Source organism: Arvicola amphibius, chromosome 5 (assembly GCF_903992535.2).
Source record: "Arvicola amphibius chromosome 5, mArvAmp1.2, whole genome shotgun sequence".
Classification (NCBI taxonomy): Eukaryota; Metazoa; Chordata; class Mammalia; order Rodentia; family Cricetidae; genus Arvicola; species Arvicola amphibius.
The window spans coordinates 153,127,196-153,148,602 of NC_052051.1; the positions used below are offsets into that span (position 1 = coordinate 153,127,196).

Sequence of the window (21,407 nt, forward strand, 5' to 3'; positions counted from 1 at the left end):
TAGGATGCTTCCCTCCACTTCCTGTTCAAATCCTTCCCTACCCTCCTACTCCAGTGTTTATCTCCCTCCCAACATGCTTTTGTCTGCACACCTGTGCCATCCCCAAGTCTCTAAGACCCTGCTTACTTTTTGAAAATAGTTTTTACATATATTCATTTATTTCGTGTCTGCAGAGGTTGGGGTGCATGCTGCACAGTGTGCAGATGTGGAGGTCAGACGACAACTTGCAAGAGTCGGTTCTGTCCTCCCACCGTGTGGGTCTTAGGGATGGAGCCTGGGTCATCAGGCTTGGCAGCAGGCACCTTGCTCACTGCGTCATGGGCTCTGCTCTGTCTTTACCCACACCTTTTGCTTTCAGTTCCTCAGACTGTATAAAGGGTTTGATCTTTCCCTAAGCTTGCTGATTCTTCTCTTCCACCTGAAATCTGTTGGTTCCACACTTTGAGGAAGTGTTTAAGTGTTGACCTTTTCAAACCCAAGAATCTAAGAATTTTTACTTGGGTCTTTTTAAAGTTTAGTCTGTCCGGGCGGCGGTGGTGCACGCCTTTAATCCCAGCACTCGGGAGGCAGAGGAAGGCGGATCTCTGTGAGTTCGAGACCAGCCTGGTCTACAAGAGCTAGTTCCAGGACAGGCTCCAAAGCCACAGAGAAACCCTGTCTCGAAAAACCAAAAATAAATAAATAAATAAATAAAGTTTAGTCTGTGTCATTGCTGATATTCACTATTTGGTGAGATGTGGTTATCATACTTCACTGTAACTATTTAAGTGTTGTTTCCTGTAGCCCTTTGAATTTAATATTTAAATAGCCAATTTAAAAGGCCTTTGCTACCTAGTTTAAGATTCGAGACCTCACAGGGACATTTTCCATTGGTGTAGTTTTTCCTCTTTATGAGACATATTTTCTGTTAATTTGTATATCTCCTCTTTTGGCCTTAGGATTGGACATGCAGTATATAACAGCAGCTATGGGTAAAGGGTTTTATCCCTCAGGAATTGTTACTGTGGGGCATGGGCCTCTTGTTCATTTGGCTGCTGACTGTCCTGGACTAATTCTTTAGATTCTGTATTCCTTGCAGGGCAGTGATGCAAAACTTTCAGTTCCCTTTCTAGAAACTCTTATTTGCTCAGCAGGCCTCTTTCCTGGGGCTCGGACTTAGGTCTGCCGAGCTGCTGGTCTGCGGATGGTCAGTTGGTCAGGAGGTTTTTCTAAGTCCTGAGCTTTCACCCGGAAATGTTCCACACTCGGCCACACCTTGATCTGCAGGATGCGGGCCAGCTTGACGTCTCTTCTGCTTGTGTGGTCTTGAGGCAGCAGAGGCAAGGACCTGGCCTCTTTTCCTGAGCATACACATCCATTTGCACATGTGCGGCTCTCTGGGCTACTGAGAAAGGTCCCAGGGTTTCAGGTGACCCTGGGCTGGCTACTTTGACTAGATTCCTGCTTGCCCACTGACACCACAGTGTTGAGTGGCTTCAGTGTCACCACCATTGAGTGGAGCCAGTGGCAGGCATTTTCCAACCTGAGATTGGGACTTGTCCAGTAAGCTTAGGGACCAACCTGAGCTCAGACAGCACATTGGGTTTTGGGGATTCCAGGCTCTCTCGCTGTGGTAAGTTGTCACTTCCTCATGCCATGGGAAAAAGATGGGGGCAGTGACCCCAAGATAAGACAGGTTTCTTGAGTACAAGCTTTTCAACCTGCCGCCTTCCCCTTTTAATTTCTAGATTCCCAACATGGAGAGCTGGTAGATTTGTGAGCATCGCAGTTCCTCGGGGATGGCTGGCATATTGAGATCCTCTGTCCTTGTTCTGGAACATCTACCCCGTTCCATCTTCCACCCTTGCCAGGCTAGTAGAGTACTTCAGAGTACCAGAAGAGATTCTGTGGTGAAGAAACCAATAAAGAGCAGGCTCCTCAGTGGCTCTAGGGCCAGCTCATGCCGGAGAGGAGAGTGTTTGCTTGCATGTCTCAGTGGGGGGAGGAGTATCCCATGGTAGAACTGAGCCTTAGGAAGACAGTACACTGGAGTTCCAGATCTGCTACTCAGGATTGTCAAATAATATTTTTAGAAGCTTCAGTTGCCTTTTGTGCCCAGAGAGGTGAAAATGGGCATCCTTCCTGCTCATGGGATGGGGAGGTATGACAAGTTACATATACCATTACCGTGCTCACACATTGCTGCCCCTGGGCCACTTGTGTGTCAGCATCATGTGTCCTCCTGCGCCGAGGGCGATGATTTTAGCATCGGAGGGAGGGCAGTCACTACGATTCCAGCTACCAGTGTTCTTCTCCACCCGGGAAAAATAAACGTTCAGCTCCCCTGGGTACCCTGGGGGTCCTCTCAATCCCCTGGATCACAGAAGCAAGAACACACTCTCACAGCTAGAAGATTCTTCAGACAAGTGCTGTGGCTCCAGCAGAAGGACTGTGTAGAGCAAGGGACCCTGCCAGTTTTCGGGAACAACTGTGGCAGAGATCTCAGAGGGCACCACACTCCTGATGGCCACCAACCGCTGGGCTCATGGAATGTGGTGGATGTGGATGTACTTCTAAATACCACCCATACTTGATGGTTTTGTGCTCTGGAGCCAACAGAGCGGTCCATTGTTCCCTGCCTCACAGATCTGCAGCATCAACAGAATATGTGAGAGACGCGGCCTGGATGGTACAGCACTGTTATATAAACTGCTATATAAACCGACAGACGTGGAGAGACGCCCTTAGGATGCTCTGGGAGGATTTTAACCTGTCTAGAGGAGAAAGGGGCGTTTCCATACAAGAAGACTGCCTGCACACTCAAAGAACACACACGAACTCGTTGCTGCTGTTTAGTGTTTGCCTATGAGAAGCAGAAGTGCCACAAACGCCCACACAGCCACCTCAAAGTTACATCTGAGCATCCTCCTGGCCTTGAATTTCTGAAAGATCTTTGACACTAACTAGCATAATCTCGAGGCCGAAGGAGCCTTTCTAGCTCTTGCCTATAGCTTTTTTTTTCCTACCCTATTGTCTTACTTTAAATCACAATGCCACAAACTCTTTATTTAAGGAAGAAAACAAGCTTGGTAGACTGTTAATAAAGGCTGCTAGCAATATATTAGAATTTCCCGCCTGGTAAGTAGACTATATGGGACTGTAGGAGGGCACCACAGTTAAAATCTAGGGTAACCCCAAGTACTTTCCATATAGCATAAACCATCTAAGCTGTGTCGCTGGAAGCAGGGCAGAGTCAGACCTCAGCTCCAGCCCCTCATGCAGCACCCATGCATGGTGATGGCCCTCCTCCGGCCCTCCTGCTGTGTCAAAAGCACAGACACTGCTAGTCAGAAGCTGCCAGCCTGCAGCAACAGCACCAGGACAGGCCCGCAGTGGCCAAACACACCCCTTTTAGAAAGTCTGACTCCACCGACAGCCTAGGATCCTTACCACCTGCTGGGCCTGCCTACATGGAAGGGACAGAGAATTCCCAGACGGCAGAAGGCCCTGCCTCTCTCTGTTTCAGAGCACACACTAACCCCTCGTCCTTCCCAGCAAGTCTCCTGGTAGCGGCCGCCTGACACTCAGAGCAGCCCTATAGGCATGCGTCTGATACAAATGAAAGATTTAAGCCAATGTCTGCTTTCCCGACGCCCTGGGGTGTGCGCAGACTTGGAAAACGGCCCTCTGTGGTCTGCTCGCCCTGCAGGGAGCAGTTGGAAACTCCACCACACAGCAGCTACAGGCCTGGGCCTGGTGAACTCATGAATGTTGGGAGATCCCTCCCTTGGGGACTCCAAGGAGCTACTTAAGCAGCCTGCTGGTCGACACTGCCTACGGCAGTCGCCGACTCTGGTGGTGTGCGGTATAACTTCTGTGCCTCCCAGTTCGCGGGCAGGCACCCCAGGGCACGGAGTATTGACTTGCTGAGATGGGTACACGGCTGAATTCTTTCTCCTATCTGTCATGGGGTGGCCTGTGTCCGCCGTATTCATGACTTGGTGTGTTTGATCACTGTATACAGGCTCTTGCCATCATTGCTAGCAACAGGGAAGGCTTGGGTCTGGGCAGGCTGCCAGCTTAGTCAAACTTTCCATGAGGAAAGCTTTTTGTTCTCTTCCAGAGCAGCTTAAGCGCAGGAAAGAAGGGGAGGGTGAAGAAACTCAGCCAGCCGACAGGCATGGCTGGGCTGTCTGGTCTACCTGCTTGTTGTTTTAATGACATCTAGACTTCTGGACACCCAGCAGCCACTGACAGGGCTGAAAGGCTTGATTGTGGTAGAGGCCACAGGGTGGTCACCATAAGTGTGTGTATGGGGTGCAGGGTACAGAGACCAAGAGGCTAAGGACTCTAGGCTGCCTAGTCAAAGAACCTGAAGCAGGCTGGCTGCACGGCACCAACACAGTTCCATGCCAGGGTGTCATCTGCACAGATGTGGGAACAAACCCTATATGCCTCATGGTATTTTAGGAGTTTCCAGATGTACTTGAAGCAGGAGCTTTGTGTGCAAGGGAGGTGCTCACACACGCGACCGAGAGGACTCATTCCAACAGGAACATCGTCACACGGTTCAGTCCCGTGACAGGCAGTGTAAGCAAACACTACAGAAACAGTCAATGTGCGGCTTCGGTGGGACCTTCTAAAGGTCTGCCTTTCAAATCATGTGAGAGCCACAGTGCCAGCACCTTCAAAATCTAACCATGGCAAGTTGAAATGAAAAGCCTAAGTCTTATGCAAAGTGTCGGGACAAAGAAATCACCACCGAGGCTTATGAACGGGTCAAATACATTTGCGACAAAACTTCAGAGTGGAAATGAAAAAGGCCCCTGGAAAAGGTGGGATTGGTTTTCTATCCATAATTTAATTTACTCCTTAGGTAAGGAGACATTTGGGGAGTGTGCTGCACTGAAAATTCTCACGTGTGGCCTGCAGACCCAATGACGTTGGGGCACACCATGTGTTGTTCATGTAGGCACTAACTTCCCACCGTCCTCATGATGCCAGTACTGAGAATTTGTGCGTATGGAGAGCTGCTGGCTTTCAACCACCAGAGTTCATATTTTAGTACTGCCTTTTCCATGTTCTCAGAAGGCAAAATCAAAATGCCAAAAACCACGTGAGAACCAGTATGTGAGCAAGATCTCCTCCCTACCTCTCAGGCGGGGCAGTCATAGCACGGCATTGCGTGAACCCCTGAAGCCCACAGACGTATTAAAGGAGGTCCCTAAGGGCTGAAGGGCTGGCTCTAAGTCAGTCAACCCTCCTAGATTGTTCACTGTTCATACTGTGCAGCTCGGGAACCTCCAGGTCACCAGTTTGTTCCTGTGCTCCTCCCATTAGTGACTCTGTACTTGGAGACCCAGCAGCACTCTGGAGAGGGCTGAGTCCCTTCTGATAGCTGAAGAAGGAGATTCCAGGAGAGGGTAGGAGCCTGGAGCCTGACCTTCTCACATATCCCAGGGGTCCAACCTAACGGCTGGGAGGTGATTACCCCCTGAGCCTTCCTACTTTCAAATAAGTGTCCTCCTCCCCACCCCGTGTACCTCTCCCTGTTGGGTAAATTGATGACTGACCTCCTTTAAATAGGGGGTTTGGGGAAAATGGAATCTGGATTTCTGAATTAGATCTTGTGGTGATTTCTGCTCTCTCTTTGTTCCTTCTCGGGGAATTTAAACTAAGACCCCCTGGAAAAGACACAGCACCCAGGACAGGTACCCATGCCCAATTATCGGCTCCTCTTCTTCACCTTCATTTCCTGTAGAGGTTTCCTGTTTTCTAAATCAGCACCTCTTTTTTTGCACCCCAACATGTGAGACTCTTGAAATGTTCTCTCGGGGACACAGTAAAATTCAACAAAATAGGTCCCATGCCATTTGTGGGCAGTCCAAGTCCCAAGTTCTGCTGTGTCGCTTCCTGGACACAGCGTCCTCTCCTCCCTGAAGGTTCACCTGCTCTCTTTCCATGCCCACAACAAAGCCCTGTCTGACGTAGGCTCTGCTGGCCTCTGGGTCAGAGGGAAGCCTGGTTAAGACCGACTTCCTGTCTCTGGGCCAGAGGGCACTGCCCAGATGTGGGAGTCCTGGGCTGGCCGGTCACGCTGCTTCTAACCAGATGACAATGATCCCACAGGCTTACACCGGCACTCGCCGAGGCCAAGTAGAAGGCGGGACTCTTGACATAGGCACCAGTGCCCATCCTGGCCACAGGGTCCAGCTGGGCAGGTATGAGGAACATGGGCAGAATCCTCAGGCTGAGGAAGCTGCACTGGGCACCATCACTGTGATCCTAGCCCCAAGTGACGTGTAAGTAGAATGGTGTGGAGGTGGATAAGGGCAGCAACAGTCCTCCACTGAATCCAAAGAGAAGAGGCCAGCGAGGCCAGGACCCTCTCAGGAGTCTATGAGGGCTTATTTGGGGCAGATGAGCATGGCTAACAAATGTACCATGGAGCGGGACACTGGGTTCTAAGTTCAAGGACTGAACATATTTTTGAGAAAAAATTTTTGCATGAATCATTTCCCCAAAGCTTTAAGTTGTGAATTTGGAGGGAGATGTTTAGCAAGAAGTTTTACAACTCTGAACACAAGATCCTTGTCAACCAAGTGCCCGGAGGCCAACACTGGGCCTGTCCACAGGGAGCTTGGGATATTCTCTCATCCCTAATCCAGCTCACCCCACACCCAAGCTATCAAGGAGAAGGTGCAGAACCTGGGACCTAGTACCCTCTTTCAAATGTTCCTCTCAAAGGTTCCCTTAAGAGAAAAGGAGCATCAGGCTCACAGACAGAAGCATGGAGAATAGTGAAGGAGAGGCTGCAAGGCCTCAACCTCAGAGATGGGGAGCTGCGCAAGCCCTGGCCTGGTCCTGTGCCTCACCTGACTCCAGGTGCAGCAAGGAGCTGGACTTGTTCCAGGTGTGCAGCTCTGCACCTGGCCTGGGAAACAGCCCACATCTGGGGAGACCAGCTGGCCTCCGAGGGGGCCCCAACACCCACAAACTATCTGAACAAGCTGGAAAACCCCGCTGAACCCATTCCCAGTGGGCAGTGTGTCAGTCACATGTCTGGCCACTATGGCAGTCACGTGGTCAGTAATTATCACTTGACAGGAACAGCAGCAAGGTGTCCAAAGAGAGAGTTACAAACACACGCGAAGCAGCAGAGACACACCTGGCCACGCTCATGTTCAGCGATCCTGTGCCACCACACACAGCCTGGACACAGCTGGACACACTACATCCAGTATGTCCCTCTGCCCAGAGCAAGCAGTACGGTCCCAGAAGGAGATCACATCCTGCCAAAGCCTGTGGAGACAGCCACTTGGCATTGCTCCCAACCCCTGGGCTCGTGACACCGCTGTCACATTTGAATACCTGTACATAGCTGTCTACAGGACCATTGCCTTGAACTGGGCGTTAACTTAGACACTCTTCTCTAGGAAGCTTCTAGATGCTTGAACCACAAAGGCCTCACTCCGCGACAGGCCTTCTCTGATGTGACTTTCTGAGGGTGACCTGGACAGCTATTCGCTTCACTTTTCACACCAAATCCGAGTCTCAAGTTGGAACCAATATTGCTCAGGCTGGGGTTGCCACGATTACCAGAGCAAAACCACTGACATGCAGCCTGCTGGCTGGAGACTGTTCTGCACGGCACAACATGGGGACTCATCTTCCACCCATGTCACCCCTTCCTTCCCAAATTCCACGGCTGTGCACACTCCTGCTCGGCTGCAGGCACTTACCATCGTCCAGGTATAACTGGTCCAATTCCTCGGGCTCTTGCTTGATCACTACAGGAATAGGGGCCAAATTATGATCACTGTCCTCACGCACCTCTGGCAGTGCGGCTGGAGATTCATTCCTTTGAACCTTCTGCAGCTGTTGCTGCCGGTGGCCCACATCAGGAGGGAGGGCTGAGGGCTGTAAGCAGGCTGGCTCGTGGGCAGCAGGCGGAAGTGGAGAAGAGGGGCTGTTGGGACAGAGGACTTGTTGGCAACCAAGGGGACAGCTACTGTTCACATGTGGACTCACCTGCAGCGGCAGCCGGGCGGGCGGGGGCTGCTCAGGCGAGTTGGGCTGCACAGCCATGGGTCTCGGCACTTCCTGCATGGCGGGGACCTCCGGAGCTGGTGGCTGAAGTCCGAGGTGACCACTGTGGCCTGGGCTGGTGAGGCCCTTGGTGTAGGCAGTGGAAGAGAGGTCATGGAGCTTCGGGCTTGCATCGGGAGGTGTGGTCATCAGTGCGCTCCTCTGTGAGCAGGGGGCAAAGCCAGCCACGAGGCAAGAGCCGGGGTTGGGAGGCATGGTGAGCTGTTGGCTATAGTAGGGCCTCGGCAGAGGACTAAGTCCCTGGCTCATGGGTCCACAGGTCAGAGCTGGCTCAAAGTCGTCCGTGGGTTCCGTCTTTATAATTGGAACTGTGAGGAGGAAAGAGCAAGTTAAATAAACCTAAGTTGTAGCTGGGTAGGCTAGGCTGTGGCTAGGATACCCCGTGCAAAACAAACAGTGTCCTGACTGAGCCCCTCTGTCTCTGCTGGTTCTCCCACCCAATTAAAAGCAGGGTGAGTCACTGGCTGAGAAACTCACAGCTGGTTCTAATACGAGGAGGGCTATTTTCCTTGGAATTTCCCCCAGCACTAGCGTGCTATAAAAATCTATTTGCAAATGGCAGTGGGAGCTTTGGGCCCGAGGGCCCGTGGATTTGTAGCAATCAAAATGAAAACTTCAGCTTGGGTATTGCAGCAATGCTGCTACTGACGGCTCTAGTGAGTCTGTCAGTGTGGAAACCGAGCAGCACTGAGCTGGCTTCCGTGAGCATCCAGAGGCGGATGGCCATCTGAGATCGTCGGGAAGCCCGTAGACGCTGAGAGAGAAGGACACCGTGCACTCTGGGCAAGGGCACCATGTCTCCCATGCATGCCTTCTGGTTCCCACACGCAAGTGAGGACTCTGCAGCTAGCCAACCCCAGGAGACTTGGCAGCCCCAGGAGACCTGGTAACCCCAGGAAACCCCGCAGCCCCAGGAGACCCCACAGCACCGAGCAGGGCCTCCCGGTTCTCCCTCTCTACTTTTAGCAAGAAGGCCCTCAGTTCAGGCAAGAACCACAGAGACAGGTAACCTCTGTGGCCTGGAACTAGCCCCAGAGCATATGCCGGGCTTCTCCTCAGGGCCTGAGTTTCTGCAGGTTAAGAAGCGAAGGACACGGGCAGAGGAAGAGGTGGCACACAGACCCTGGGGTCCTACCCTCCCCATTTGTTTCCTGGTCACTGTTCTCTTGCTAGTCCACCTCTTCCAACAGAGACCCATCTGTGTGATGGAGATACTTTTCTGGGGACCCCCTGCCCAGCAGCACTCTGCTGCATAAGTCGTGTGCATGGTGAACGCTTGCATAATTCTCTATTACATCTCACCTCTTCACATGCTGCGCATGGCTGGGTCTGGCAGCAGGTCAGCCACCTAGGGACTGCCCAACCACTGTGGCCTCTTCAAGAGGCGCACATACTCCACATACAAACACACGTGCCGCAAAGGGAGGCCCGGCTTCTCCATGAATAAATAAAAGCATATTTGCATTTTGAGGAAAAAGTCTTTAGCCACGGTCTGCACCAGCGGGAATGTACATGTGTTCTTCGTTAGAGCCTGGCCTCTGCGCCACCAGCTGCTGTGAGGGATGAACGCAGCTCTTCTGAAGCCTGGCTCCACTGGGAGCTTCCTGGGAAGGGCAGCCTCCCTCACAGCACAGCCCCCACTGGAGGCCTGGAGGCTCTGCCCTAGACGTGGGCTGGGGCAGGTTGTGGTTTTCTGGTCTAGGTGGCCCCTCCTCAGCTCTCAGTAGTAAGTCTGCACGGCAGTCAGCGCCAGTGGCTCAGCCTATAGAAGGCAATCGAGCCCTTGGCTGCCACGGTTCCCTCATTCCGTTTTCATTCATCCTAGTCTCCCCGCTTGAACGGATGAGGCGGGCTCTGCAGCAGCCGAGTCTCAGGAGACGCTGACGTTCAGACATTCCATCTGAGGCGACAACAGCGGTTTGTGCTACTCAGACTTTCAGTTTGAGACACTTGTGTTCAGCCCAGAAGCCAAACTTGGCAGACGTAGCACTGGGTTCTTCAGGTCTGGATTCTACATGCAAGTCCAGGCGTCCCTAGGTGTGACCCCAGGATGATCCCACGGTGGCTCATTCAAAGAGTGCGACTTGTCAGCTGACAGCTAACAGAGAGTTGGCCCTCATGTGGCACCCCAACCTTCTTCCAAGAGGCTGTGGGTCCCTTGCTCATGACACCTTGTCACGGGCTCACCATGACTCTGGAAACCAGGTTGCTTGCGCTGGATTCATGCCAGAGATGCTACATACATATGATGCCAGGGTGACTAGCCAGGAGTCAGAGGTCAGTCGGTCATGTGAGAGAATGGGGAGGTGGTCCATGTGCTGCCAGCATTTCCTGTGAGTCAGACATGACAGAGAGGGAATATGGGGGCCTGGCAGTGGGCTTTATGGGTGGCCTCCTGACAAAATCTATTAAAGTTCACCTGCCTGAAATCCAGGGTTGACCTTCAACCTGGATGGCAAGGAGGAAGGGACCTTTGGATGGGGTGGGGACCTAGTCACAGAAGAAGACTAAATGCACGTTGAGATGGTAGTGTCTCAGGCTCCAGATTGCTTGAAGGTAGGCCCTTGGTGGCCTGATCAGCATGGGACCTGGAAGAGCTCCTCTCCAAATCCTCCCCATTATCCTCCCCATTCATGTGGTCATTAGTTGTCTCGGAAGCTCTGGTGGCAGAGGGACCCACAAGGAATAGGATCTTCAAGGCAAGTATTCCTCACACACAGAGCTTCCTAGAAAAGCCTTGGGGTGAAGGCCTAATTCAACTCAACAGCCATATTGTCTGTCCTCTCGCCTAGGCCAGGGAAATCCCAGGTTCAGGTAGGTAACAGGCTCCTTTCTCAGCAGGTTCCCCAACTGCTTTGTAGGCTGGGAGGCTCTGCTAGGAACAAAAAAGACGGCGGACATCCTGGCATTTAACAAAAAACGGAAGGAAGGGAAACCCATCCCTCTGACATTAGAAAGTCGAATATGTGAAATCAGCTGTGGGTCCCACCCTTCCTAAGGACGGCATCTCCCAGGAGCTGCGGAGGAGCAGAAAGCCCTGGCCATCTGGGTTCTCCAGCTTGCAGTGAAATGTGTTATTCAGGTACTAACTCAGCTCCAGGCACGATCCCGTCTAGACAGCTCTGTGGGGGTAAAGCCGTGCTTTAGGAACGACCCCCACTTAGCAGCAGTCCAGCTGGCTCAACCACGTTGTAAATGCAGAATTGGCAAGAAACAGGTAGAAGACAGGCCCTGAGAGGCACCTGGAGGCAGAACCGTATCCAGCCAGTCTGTGAGCACAGGCCTAACCCGAAACAGGTACCGATGTTGCTGAGAACGCAACTAGACCAGCAACAAGGTTCCTGGGTAGGAGCGGCTCCATTCAAAGCCCATATCCGTACATGATGGTTCAATTCCAAATGAGACTGGTCATTTTCAGAGCTAGTGTTTTTTAAACTGTACATGACTAGAAGGTAGAATTATTTCCAGACTAAACTGCTCTCTGTTCATGTCACTGGGTCCCCAGCCAGGTCCCAAGGCCAGTGCAACTCTCCCATAAAGCAGCCTATAAGATCTGTAAAACCCAGCCCCAACTGCCCAGCATGACATGAAAGGCACAGTCCCAAACACAGCTGCCCAGGAAAAGCCAGAGAATGTAATTTACCTGCCACATAGGGGCAGGGACAGTGAGCGTGGGCTGGACCTGGGCCAGCAATCCAGAGGCCAGGCAAAGTGTGGGTGTGGTGGTTACTCTGCGGAGCCCTGGAGATTCTGTTGTTAGGACCTGTTGAAACTACCTCAGCCCTGAACCGGCGCAGCATCTTGCTGACCACCTCAGATTTTTCCTGGGATTCGGTCGCCTGGACAAGACGAATGTAAAAGACTGCTTGGCTACCAGGAACACGAGTCCTGATAGTCTCAGTCGGACTCCCAGGCTTCTATCTCTGGAGGGGCAGAGTGGACCAGGATGGGGATTTGCGGTGGAGCCTATGCAGTCCCTTTTGGGGACCAACACCTCACTGCGACCCCTTTTCCACCCTGGCCGCTGTCTCTTTCTTTCTAACCATCTGGGACCATGACATCAGTGCCACTCGAGAACTGCCACACAACCACCCTGGGGATGTGGCCTGTTTGATTGGACAGAGGGAGACAGACAGAGGCTTGGGAACCACCATTCCAACAGCACTATCTTATATCCAGGTCCTTTATCCCCAAAGCTAGACCCCAGCTCAGTGTTTGCGGGAGCAGGGGGGGGGAAGGGGGGAGGCACGGCAATGGCACACAACTCCACACAGAGGGAAAGAAGCCACAGTGTTTTCTCCTAGCACCTGCTGACCCTGAGGTGGCAAGCCTGATCCCTGTCCTGAGGACACTGTCACGGTCCCGCACTTGACACGTCCATCTCTGAGGGAGGCGGCTGGGTCCCATAGCGTTCAAAGATGGAGGCCATCGATGATAGGGTGGTCACTCAGAACAGCTGAGGACTGCTCGGAGCCAGACTGGCCTACCCCTCTGGCAGAGAACTGAACCAAGAGTCATATTTTGTTGGCCCTTTCCTGAGGTTCCCCACGGCTGCCTCCTCAACTGAAGTTACATACCCCCCCTCAGAGTGTCCATGAAGTCCTACACGTCTCAAGACTGTCTGTGTCGTCTGCATTTCTCATGTGGAGCAGAGGGTCTTTTAGGACGGGGCCTCTTGCTTCCTATTAGCCAGGAAATAGAAAGAACATGTGCTGTGCAGAAGTCCAGGCTGTGCAGGCTCTGCTCTGCCTCCTGTGCCAGAGGGAAGCAGGAATGTGACGCAATGTCTCCAGGCTAGGCTGGGTGGGGGGCAGGTACGGGGATCCGGTGCCGCGCTCACTTGCAGGGCAATGCAATGGCACGCCGAAAACATCGCATTACCCAAGCTGTGAGTTTGTAATACACGGTTTATTACGGGGAGCGAGCACACGGAGGATTAATGGCAATCTTTTGGGCCAGCTGTCAGGTACAAAGAATGCCCTCATGAAGGTGGGCTGCCGGCTCCTGCTGGAACTGGGCCCTCACACCCAGTACAACACAATGCTGTGTCTGTGTTGCCGTGAGAGGTGTGTCATCATGCGTACCTGACTCCATGGGTACCCGACAGACATCCACCCTTAGTCTAGCAACCTCCTACGGTACAAGTCCCTTGCGTGGTGCAGAGGGACTCTCCCAGGCAGGTGCTGGTGCGGGGAGCCCAGTCCTCACAGAGACTAAGGATAGCTGTCATCTTTGGCCTGGAGTCACCTCAGAGTTTGTGTCCCGGGTTGGGGTTCACTGGCCTTCAGAATTCCTCAAATCATGTATAGGTGGGACAGATGCTCAGATGTGTGATGGGGAAGGCTCATTCCTAGTCCCATAATATCTCGCAGCTCCTGCACTGATGGTCTGTGGGCCAAAGAGCACTTAAGAGAATCCCTGGCCTCCAGACTTGATACTTAAGCCTAGCAAATGCTTTCCTGTTCCTACATGGCAATAGCGAGTGGAGGATGCCACCCAATGAGATCAATAGGCTTCATCTGGGTGCCACTGGGCAGGTCACGGTCTGTTGGTGTTCTACTCCTAGGCCTCACATGTCCTTAACCTCTTGGGACATGTCCTTCCAGGTCAGGCTGGGAGACTCTGGGCAGCTCTGCTTCTAAAATGTCTTAGAGGCGCACTCCAAAGTTGCCTGCTGTGCACAAGGCTCAGCAAGAGCCAGGGTCTCTGTGACTCAGAGCGGAGGCACTCTCTACATCGTGGCTAAGGAAACCGTGGGTTGAGTCCCTCCTGGGACCGGGGTTGTGTGTGTACACTGAGGGCTCCCAGGAGATCCAGCTCTTCTGTGCTTGCTCGCCACAGCCCCTCTGAAGCCATCTACAAGGTGAGCCTGGAAACACTTCTGCCTAACCATCCTAGCTCCCTCTGCTGCCCCATATCCCTGTGGGCTTGCTAGTGGACAGCTGGTTCCTCACCCAGGAACTTCGGTGTGTATTTCGTGAACACCCACTGAGAAACTTAGGTGAATAGAGAAGAGGCAGCCAGAGGGTCCTCAAGAGGACCCAGAAGAGATGGAGGCTCTTGATTCACAGTTTGGCCTTGGACCTTAAGACTGGCCGCCTCGATGAGGGAGTGGGTGATGCCAGCCCTCCTGTGGATTAACATAGTGTATATCTTCCTGAGAGGCGTCTGGGACATCTCAAGCACACTGTGTCACACTGGCGTCAATAACCTCCAGCTGGACTGGAATGTGGCTCGCCCAGGGTGCAGGACACACTAGGTTTGACTTCTCAAACAGGGAGCAGGGTAGTGGCCGGGGCCTGGTGACACATACACTGTGCTCGGGGGAACCTGCATGTATCTACTGTGGGCCAGAGCCATGCAGATGGGCCTGGTCTTTGCCTGGGATTAGTCAAACATCACACAGGCCTTTGTGCAGACAGACAGAGACAGACAGACAGAATGGCTCCTACTTTAAATGCATTACTCTGGGGTATCAGCTCCAGGCTCCCCCAGCTATTAGCACCTCACAAATCCAGCCATTTTATTTGGGGAAAGACGACAGCTTGCTAAGAAAATATGGACAACTGAGCAACCACGCCCGCCAAGCTTCACTGACATCTGACTCCTGTGCCCTCAGTCCTCTCGCTCTGTCGAAGACCCAGCACCTGACACACGAGGCGTGTGTGCACAAAGGGAAACCACACAATTGTGTAGCTGGTGCTTGTGTTGGGTTTCTGTTTAAGTATGCTTGCCCAGCTCAGGCCTCAGTGTGTGAGGTGCTCCTGCATACCACGTGGGAGGCCACCACTCACGAATGCAGTCACAACACACGAGACAGGATGGAAACTCTAATGACCAAGGTATGAGCATTGGCTTAATTCAGTCCTACGGCTCAAGGCTCTACCAGCTCTGAGTCAGTAGGACCCTGTCTAAGGATTCTGAGGCAGAGCTGTGGGTACACAGCCTGCTTCACCTGGCATTCTGGGCATATGTCAATCACAGGCCATACCTTACTTCCTAAGCTCTGGATCTAGAGAAGCTGGGGGAACTTGGATGCCCCCCCCCAAATTCATAAAGAACCAAGCCCCAACAGGACTATGTGGAGATGGGTTGGTGACTAATGTTTAGCCAGCTGGCGGTATCTTGTCACTGTGGTGGAGCAGGTAGTCGGGTACCCTTATAGAACCCCTTCAGTGAAACCTGGCTATGGGCAGAAACAGGCACCAGACACCATCCCATGGCCTTCCTCATTAGCATGCTCAGTCCAGGCGGGCACTTCTGCCATCCAGGCCACCTTGCTCTACCCCTGCCTTTTCAAGCACACTCCAGTGTTCTGTCTCGAATTACTTCACTATGTTTCCATACAAAAGAGGTTTTGTCCAAAGTTTAAAATTCCTAGAGAACAGAAGTCAGGTTGTCTTCGTGGCAGAGGGGCATTAAAGCCCGAGTCTCACCAGCAACATCAGCAGCTCAGGAATGACAACTCAGGGGCAAGACGTCAGGGGTAGAGAACACATAGAGCCATCCAAGTCCAGGCCAAAAGGCTTCACACATCTTCCCACTGAGGGTCCACAAATTCTGCAGGTCAAGGACCCAAGAGCTGGCAGACGGACAAACACACCTGTCATCCAGCATACAAAACGGCTATGCATGTGTGTGGCTTCCAGCTTCCTGGGAACATGGGAGCTAGTCTCCCAGAGAGCCTAGACATGGACCGAGGGATGTATGGGGGCGGGGCGGTGCTTAAGGAAGTTTATGTTCCAGCAGAAAGCACCAAACTGAAGGACAGAAGCTCAGCCCCCTGGGGGCTGGCAGTGGAAGCTATCCCCAGCATATGCCAAGACTGGCTGACTCAAGCCTTTTGTACACAGCTTCATTAGTCCTCTCATCTGTCCTGCAGGTGAGGGTTGGGAGCATCCAAGGGAACATGGAGGTTAGATGTGTCACTAGGTCCTAGCTCCCAGCGATGGAGCTGTTCTTGACACAGAGCAAGAAGGAACACCAGCCCACTGCCCGCATGGATCAGCCGTGACGCAGTCAGGTAGGGAGTGATAAGGGCCATTTATGCTCCACGGCAGTGGTGGTCTGAAAAGGCCACACACGCCAAAAACTTTCATCAGTGATATTCTAGCCAATAGCTGCCGGAGTTTCTCTTTGTGACGAAAACTCCCCCTCCAGCGGCTGGGGCTCAGGGACTGTGATACCACATAGGACAGAGCTGGGTGGGGCAGCCAGGGACCTGAAAGTACTGCATAGGCAGCGTCTGGCAGGCAGCTCTGTTGGCAGAGCACAGGCGGAGCTACCTTCTGCCCACCCTCCTGCCCATGCACGCCTAGGTACTCATCTCCTTGGGTGTTCAGCTCACTCTGACTCATATTTTTGTTTGTTTTTGGTGGCACATGGCCCTTAGATTTCTAAACAAAGCTACCTTCCTGCTCTCCATCCTAATGGGCTATTGTGTCCTGTTATCTCTCCATGAGAGGCCACAGGGCAGGGCTCCTGGGGCCTCCCTCTCCAACCCTTCCTTCCTCAGCAACTGGGTGTCACATAGGTTCCATGGTTCTCTCTCTGTCTCTGTCTGTCTCTCTCTGTCTCTCTCTCTCTCTGTCTCTCTCTCTCTCTCTCTCTCTCTCTCTGTCTCTCTCTCTCTCTCTCTCATCCTATGATCTTCAGGACAATCTCTACCCTTCAGTTCCTCCCCTACATGAAAACAGAAAGTGCACAGACACAGGTGTGTGCACACAGTTATAGCACATGTTAAGAGATCTACATCTCAGTGCTATCATATTAGCATCTAGGCAAGGGTGCCAGCAGCTCTCACTCCAATTTGAGGCCTTCTGACAGCTGGAAAGACCTGGGAGACCACAAAGATGCAGAAATGGCTTCTTTCGGTGCCCAACATTCCTCATGGATGCAGAAGGCTGGCATAGGGCAAGAGTCAAATCTCTCTGTCACATTGGTATCAGGATGACAAACAGATCCCTCCTTGCTGGAGATGGATTTGAGAGTTTAAGGGATCAGGACTCCATGATCCAGATGTCTAGGCAGCCCTTGGCCATTATCCCAAATGCCTACTGGCCAGTGTCATCTGAACATCGAGGTACACACCTGCCACAGCTACAATGGCCAGTTGGTTACTGAGGCCATTCGGGAGTTGAGAGTAGTTGGCACCTGTAGCTCCAGGAGCTGGAGACAGCTCTCCCTTACCCAACCTGCCCTCTGCTATCTTCATGAGGACTTTATTTAGCTTGCAGGAAGGAAATCAGGCAACACAGTCCCTAGAATTAACACCATATATATGGCACACACCACATTGTGATCCCTGTTGTTTGAAGTCGTCATGGGCTCTTTAAAGAAGGCAGGGTCAAGCTGAACAACGGCAAGTGAGGGAAACTGTCCCGCCCTTTATCCTAATAGGCTATTGTGTTCTGTGACCCCTCCTAAGACACTCTTGGAACAGGGCAATCTTGGTCCTCTTCTCCAGCCCCAGGCTTCTAATAGGAGAGCAGCTGCATGAGCGGTGGTGGGTACACAGCAGACAGCCATAAACTCTGCTCAATTCTGCCATGTCATCATGGTCTCTGAACCCAGGCCAGGGCAGTTACAAGTTGAGGCCTGATACTTTCAATGGAGTTATGGTTGTCATGGTCTCAGCTCCGTGACTGAGCCACAGGGTCCATGATGCCTGAAATCCACCATAAGGTGGGAGCTCCACTTCTATGGTTGGGCCCAGGTTCTCTGCTACACTGCATCTGAGTCTCCATGATTCCAGAACCTAGTGACACAACCGAGAACCAGGGAGAAGTAGTCTCACGGCTGACCCTATCCCTCCGAGACGGAAATGTATCTCCATAACTGGACCTGGCAGAAGTAGTCTCATGGTTGACCCTATTTCTCCGAGACGGAAATGTATCTCCATAACTGGCATATGACCAGAAGATACACTTTTTAATAACCAGGAAGGGTTCAAGAAAGTAACTTGTGATATTTTATTCTCTAGGTCGCACATGGCTCCACCCAAGAGTCCATGCAAAGAAGGGTGTGGCGGGGTGCAACTCCTGATCCTAGGGTAGCTCTGTCCTTCTGGGCTTCACCTGCTCAGGGGGTTGCTTGCCAGACACCGGTTCCGCTGGAGTGTTTTTACTGTCCTACAGTCAGGCACTGGTCTCTGCCACCAGGTGAGTCCCCAGTGCTGGGGGCAGGGACAGGTGTCCTGGGCTCAGGACAGGAAGCACTCACTCTCACCTGCACAGCCCTGTCCTGGCTAGGAAGGGCAGGGCTCCTAACCACCTGAAACAGCTTCAGATGAGGTGACAGAATTCCAGAATCCCACAGTTTATTTCCATTTATCTTTTCATGGTACAGAAACACTGACTTTGGGGTGTGTTTTTAAGGTAAACCGATTCTCTTCTGAGTACCCCTGCAGCTGTGGGTAAAACTCTTCTGGGGGCTCAGACTGGCAGAGATGCTCATCCTGGAACTCCGATGGGACACATCCCCACACCCACTCATCACTCTGTAATTCTGACACGTTGGAATATGGGCTCAGACCTACACATTCCCGGCATAGCCCCATCTCACGATGGTGTCCATCTCAGTTGCTATTTGCTCAGGGAGGAAGATAGTATATTCCCCTTGCAGGGAGAAAAGCTAAACCAGTGATGAGCAAGAGGCTCGGGAAGCCCGGGAGGCCCTCTCTGGCTGGCTCTGGGACTCTGAAGCCTCCTCTCAGGTTGCAGGTGCTTTTACCATCTGGGCCTGATGACTATCCCAGAGACACCACAGGGCCCGGTGCAGGGTTTCCAATGGGATGTTCACCAATGGGATGGTGCCTTACATTCAAGTGGAAACTCTTCCTGCTAGACACACCCCAAATGGGGGCGGGGAGGGGAGAGGCCAAACTGCCCTTCCAGAGCCACCGCAGACCATGCACCAAAGACATAGCCCCCCCCCCCCCCCCGCCACTGCCCCAGAACCTAGAGGTCCTAGAACTCATCGAATTTTTCTGCCACCTGATTCCTATCATGGTTTTACTTTGAGAGTAAGGAAGGAGGAGGATGGTACAAGGTGGGTGTCAACCCATCGAGCTTATGGGGCAGAAAGCTAGAGGTGTCCCTCCTGCCTCCTAAGGAGCAGAGTACCTTGGGCACTTTGATTCCAACACCCTGAAACTCAGAGGAGCCTGTACATGGGGCAGGTTTGTGCAACAACAGGACCTTTCCACAAGGGGGTCTGATGCAGTCCTTTGAAGCATACTCACACCTAAGTTTGAAGGAAAACTAAAATGAGCTTTGATTTTATATGTCTATGGAAGAAAATGAATTTCACAGGTAGGGTTTAAAAGGATTTATTCCTGCTTTCTCAAACACCTAACAGCATATTTTATGGCCCTGAGAACCTGCGTCCACAGTGGTCACAGGTACATGAAATAGGGATGTACGTGAAGTCCATTTAATAGTACAGGACGACTTGAGGGGAAGGCTTGTAACTTCACAGCCAATGTCTAAGGAGCAAAGCGCAAGCACTATGGACCCAGGTTAATTACGAGCTCTCATGCCCTGGAGGGTCTCCAGGACTCAAATGCAGCGATCCGGGAACACAGGTGCTATGAATACAGCCCTTTGTCAGCATGACCATGTTCAGAGACACATCCCCGAGCAAGAGATGGCACAGAGCACGGAGGGAGAACACCAGACAGAACACGGGACACGGGAGCGGGAGTTCTCCATCTGTGTGTTTATTTATTTAAAAAAAAAAAAAAGAACACATGTTGATAGCCAGCCAGGCACCAGGCAATGAATAATGCTGGAGATTCAACCCTACGATGGCCAAGGTCTCTCTGAAGGAGCTCACAGTCTAGTGGTGTGGAAACACAGCCAGTCCCCGGGGCCATGCTGCTGGTGGACAGCCATCTTGGGGTTGGAGGCAAGAGTCAGGGGAGCAAGATGAAAAGGTTGAAGAGAAGTCGGGACCATATGGCTGAACCCAGAAGTGCTGAGGAAGACCTGCACCACGCAGGAGGCTGATGGGCAGCTGGGAGGTTCCAGCAAGAGGCTTTGCAGACTGCGGGAGGCAGGCTGGTGCAGACCAAAGTGTGGAGCATCTGGCTTGCCTAGATGCTGCTTCCATGTGGGGTGGCAGTGTGGGAGGCAGTGGTGAACTTCGGCCACCAGGCCCTGAGGCCTCACTGCACACACTGCACCACAGAGCCCCCCCCCCAATGCTCTTTACTAAACTGAGCACCGTACAGAATCACCGTCAAGGACTCAGATATGCCACTGAACAAGGGAACATTAATCTTCATGAAATTTCTACATTGTTTTAGAAAATAATTTTTTTCTTTATAAGGTTTAGACCTTTGTAAATTTTGGATCAACCATGCTTGAAGTATAATCAGGACATAATCATTGCATTTTCAAACAAATAAAAAAGACCAAATATTTGTTTTTGTAAGAAAGGTTGTACATTATTTCATGAAAGAAAAAGCCTTGTGGAATAAGCTCCAGAGCAGTAGCAGGATGGGGTGTGGGCAGCTGTGCTGAGGCTCACCATGGCTCTCACAGTTGCTTACACGGATGCCCTTGTATGGGAACTTAACAAAGTTATTGTTCTAGTTTTGAAGGGCATCCCTAGGGCTCGCCTGATTAGACCGTTGATTTCAGCATCTTAATACCGATTTTTCTTACTAAGATATTCCAAATGTCTTTACACTTCAAAAAGAGACCCTGAAACCTTAAAAAAAAAATCTTGATTTTACTAAGACAGCAATGTGGCTACTTTCACGGGTAGTGAAAGTCTTGACTTGGACAGGGTTCTTAAATGATATGCATATCTTAAGGTTTTGGGGGGGAAGGAACAGTATAAAAAGGTTGTTGACATAGCTGAGCTTACTCAAAATACAATAAAACTCAGGATAACAGCCCACTCTGTTCTCTGCACACACATCCTGCCACAGGAGAATGGCCTGCACCACACAGGAAAACCCCAGATGCCTGGGACACACCTTTCTACAACCTTAAAGAGTTTTTTTTTTTTAAAAGAAAAAAACCCAAAAACAATAACAGTATTTTCTTAAATAAAACAGTCTAGAAAGTTGAAACGGTGAACTGATCATATCTGAATGAAAAGAAGCCATTCCCCAAATGAGCAAACTCAAGCAGAAGACCTCTCATCTGAAGGCGTCACATCACCAGGGGATGGCATTATTAAGCGAGGACCCTGCATGCGGTGTGGGACCATCGCTATAAGGACAACATTGTGTATGCTCCCCAGTGGCTGTGGCAGGCTTATTTTTGAAGCTACCTACAAGATTGCTCTAACAAATGCTTGTTCTACCC

General features: G+C 51.8%; 1 protein-coding gene across 3 annotated transcripts in view; it reads right to left on the reverse strand.

The window, feature by feature from the left end:
- The window catches only part of Nfatc1 (nuclear factor of activated T cells 1), a 108,889-nt gene that overhangs the window by 25,643 nt on the left and 61,839 nt on the right, over nt 1-21,407 (reverse strand). For 2 of the 3 annotated variants that reach the window (XM_038330849.1, XM_038330850.1), the window contains exon 9: nt 7,722-8,396. In XM_038330849.1, the coding sequence (XP_038186777.1) occupies nt 7,722-8,396 (675 nt within the window). The remainder of the gene's footprint in view (nt 1-7,721; nt 8,397-21,407) is intronic. The other variant, XM_038330851.1, reaches the window with a different exon arrangement.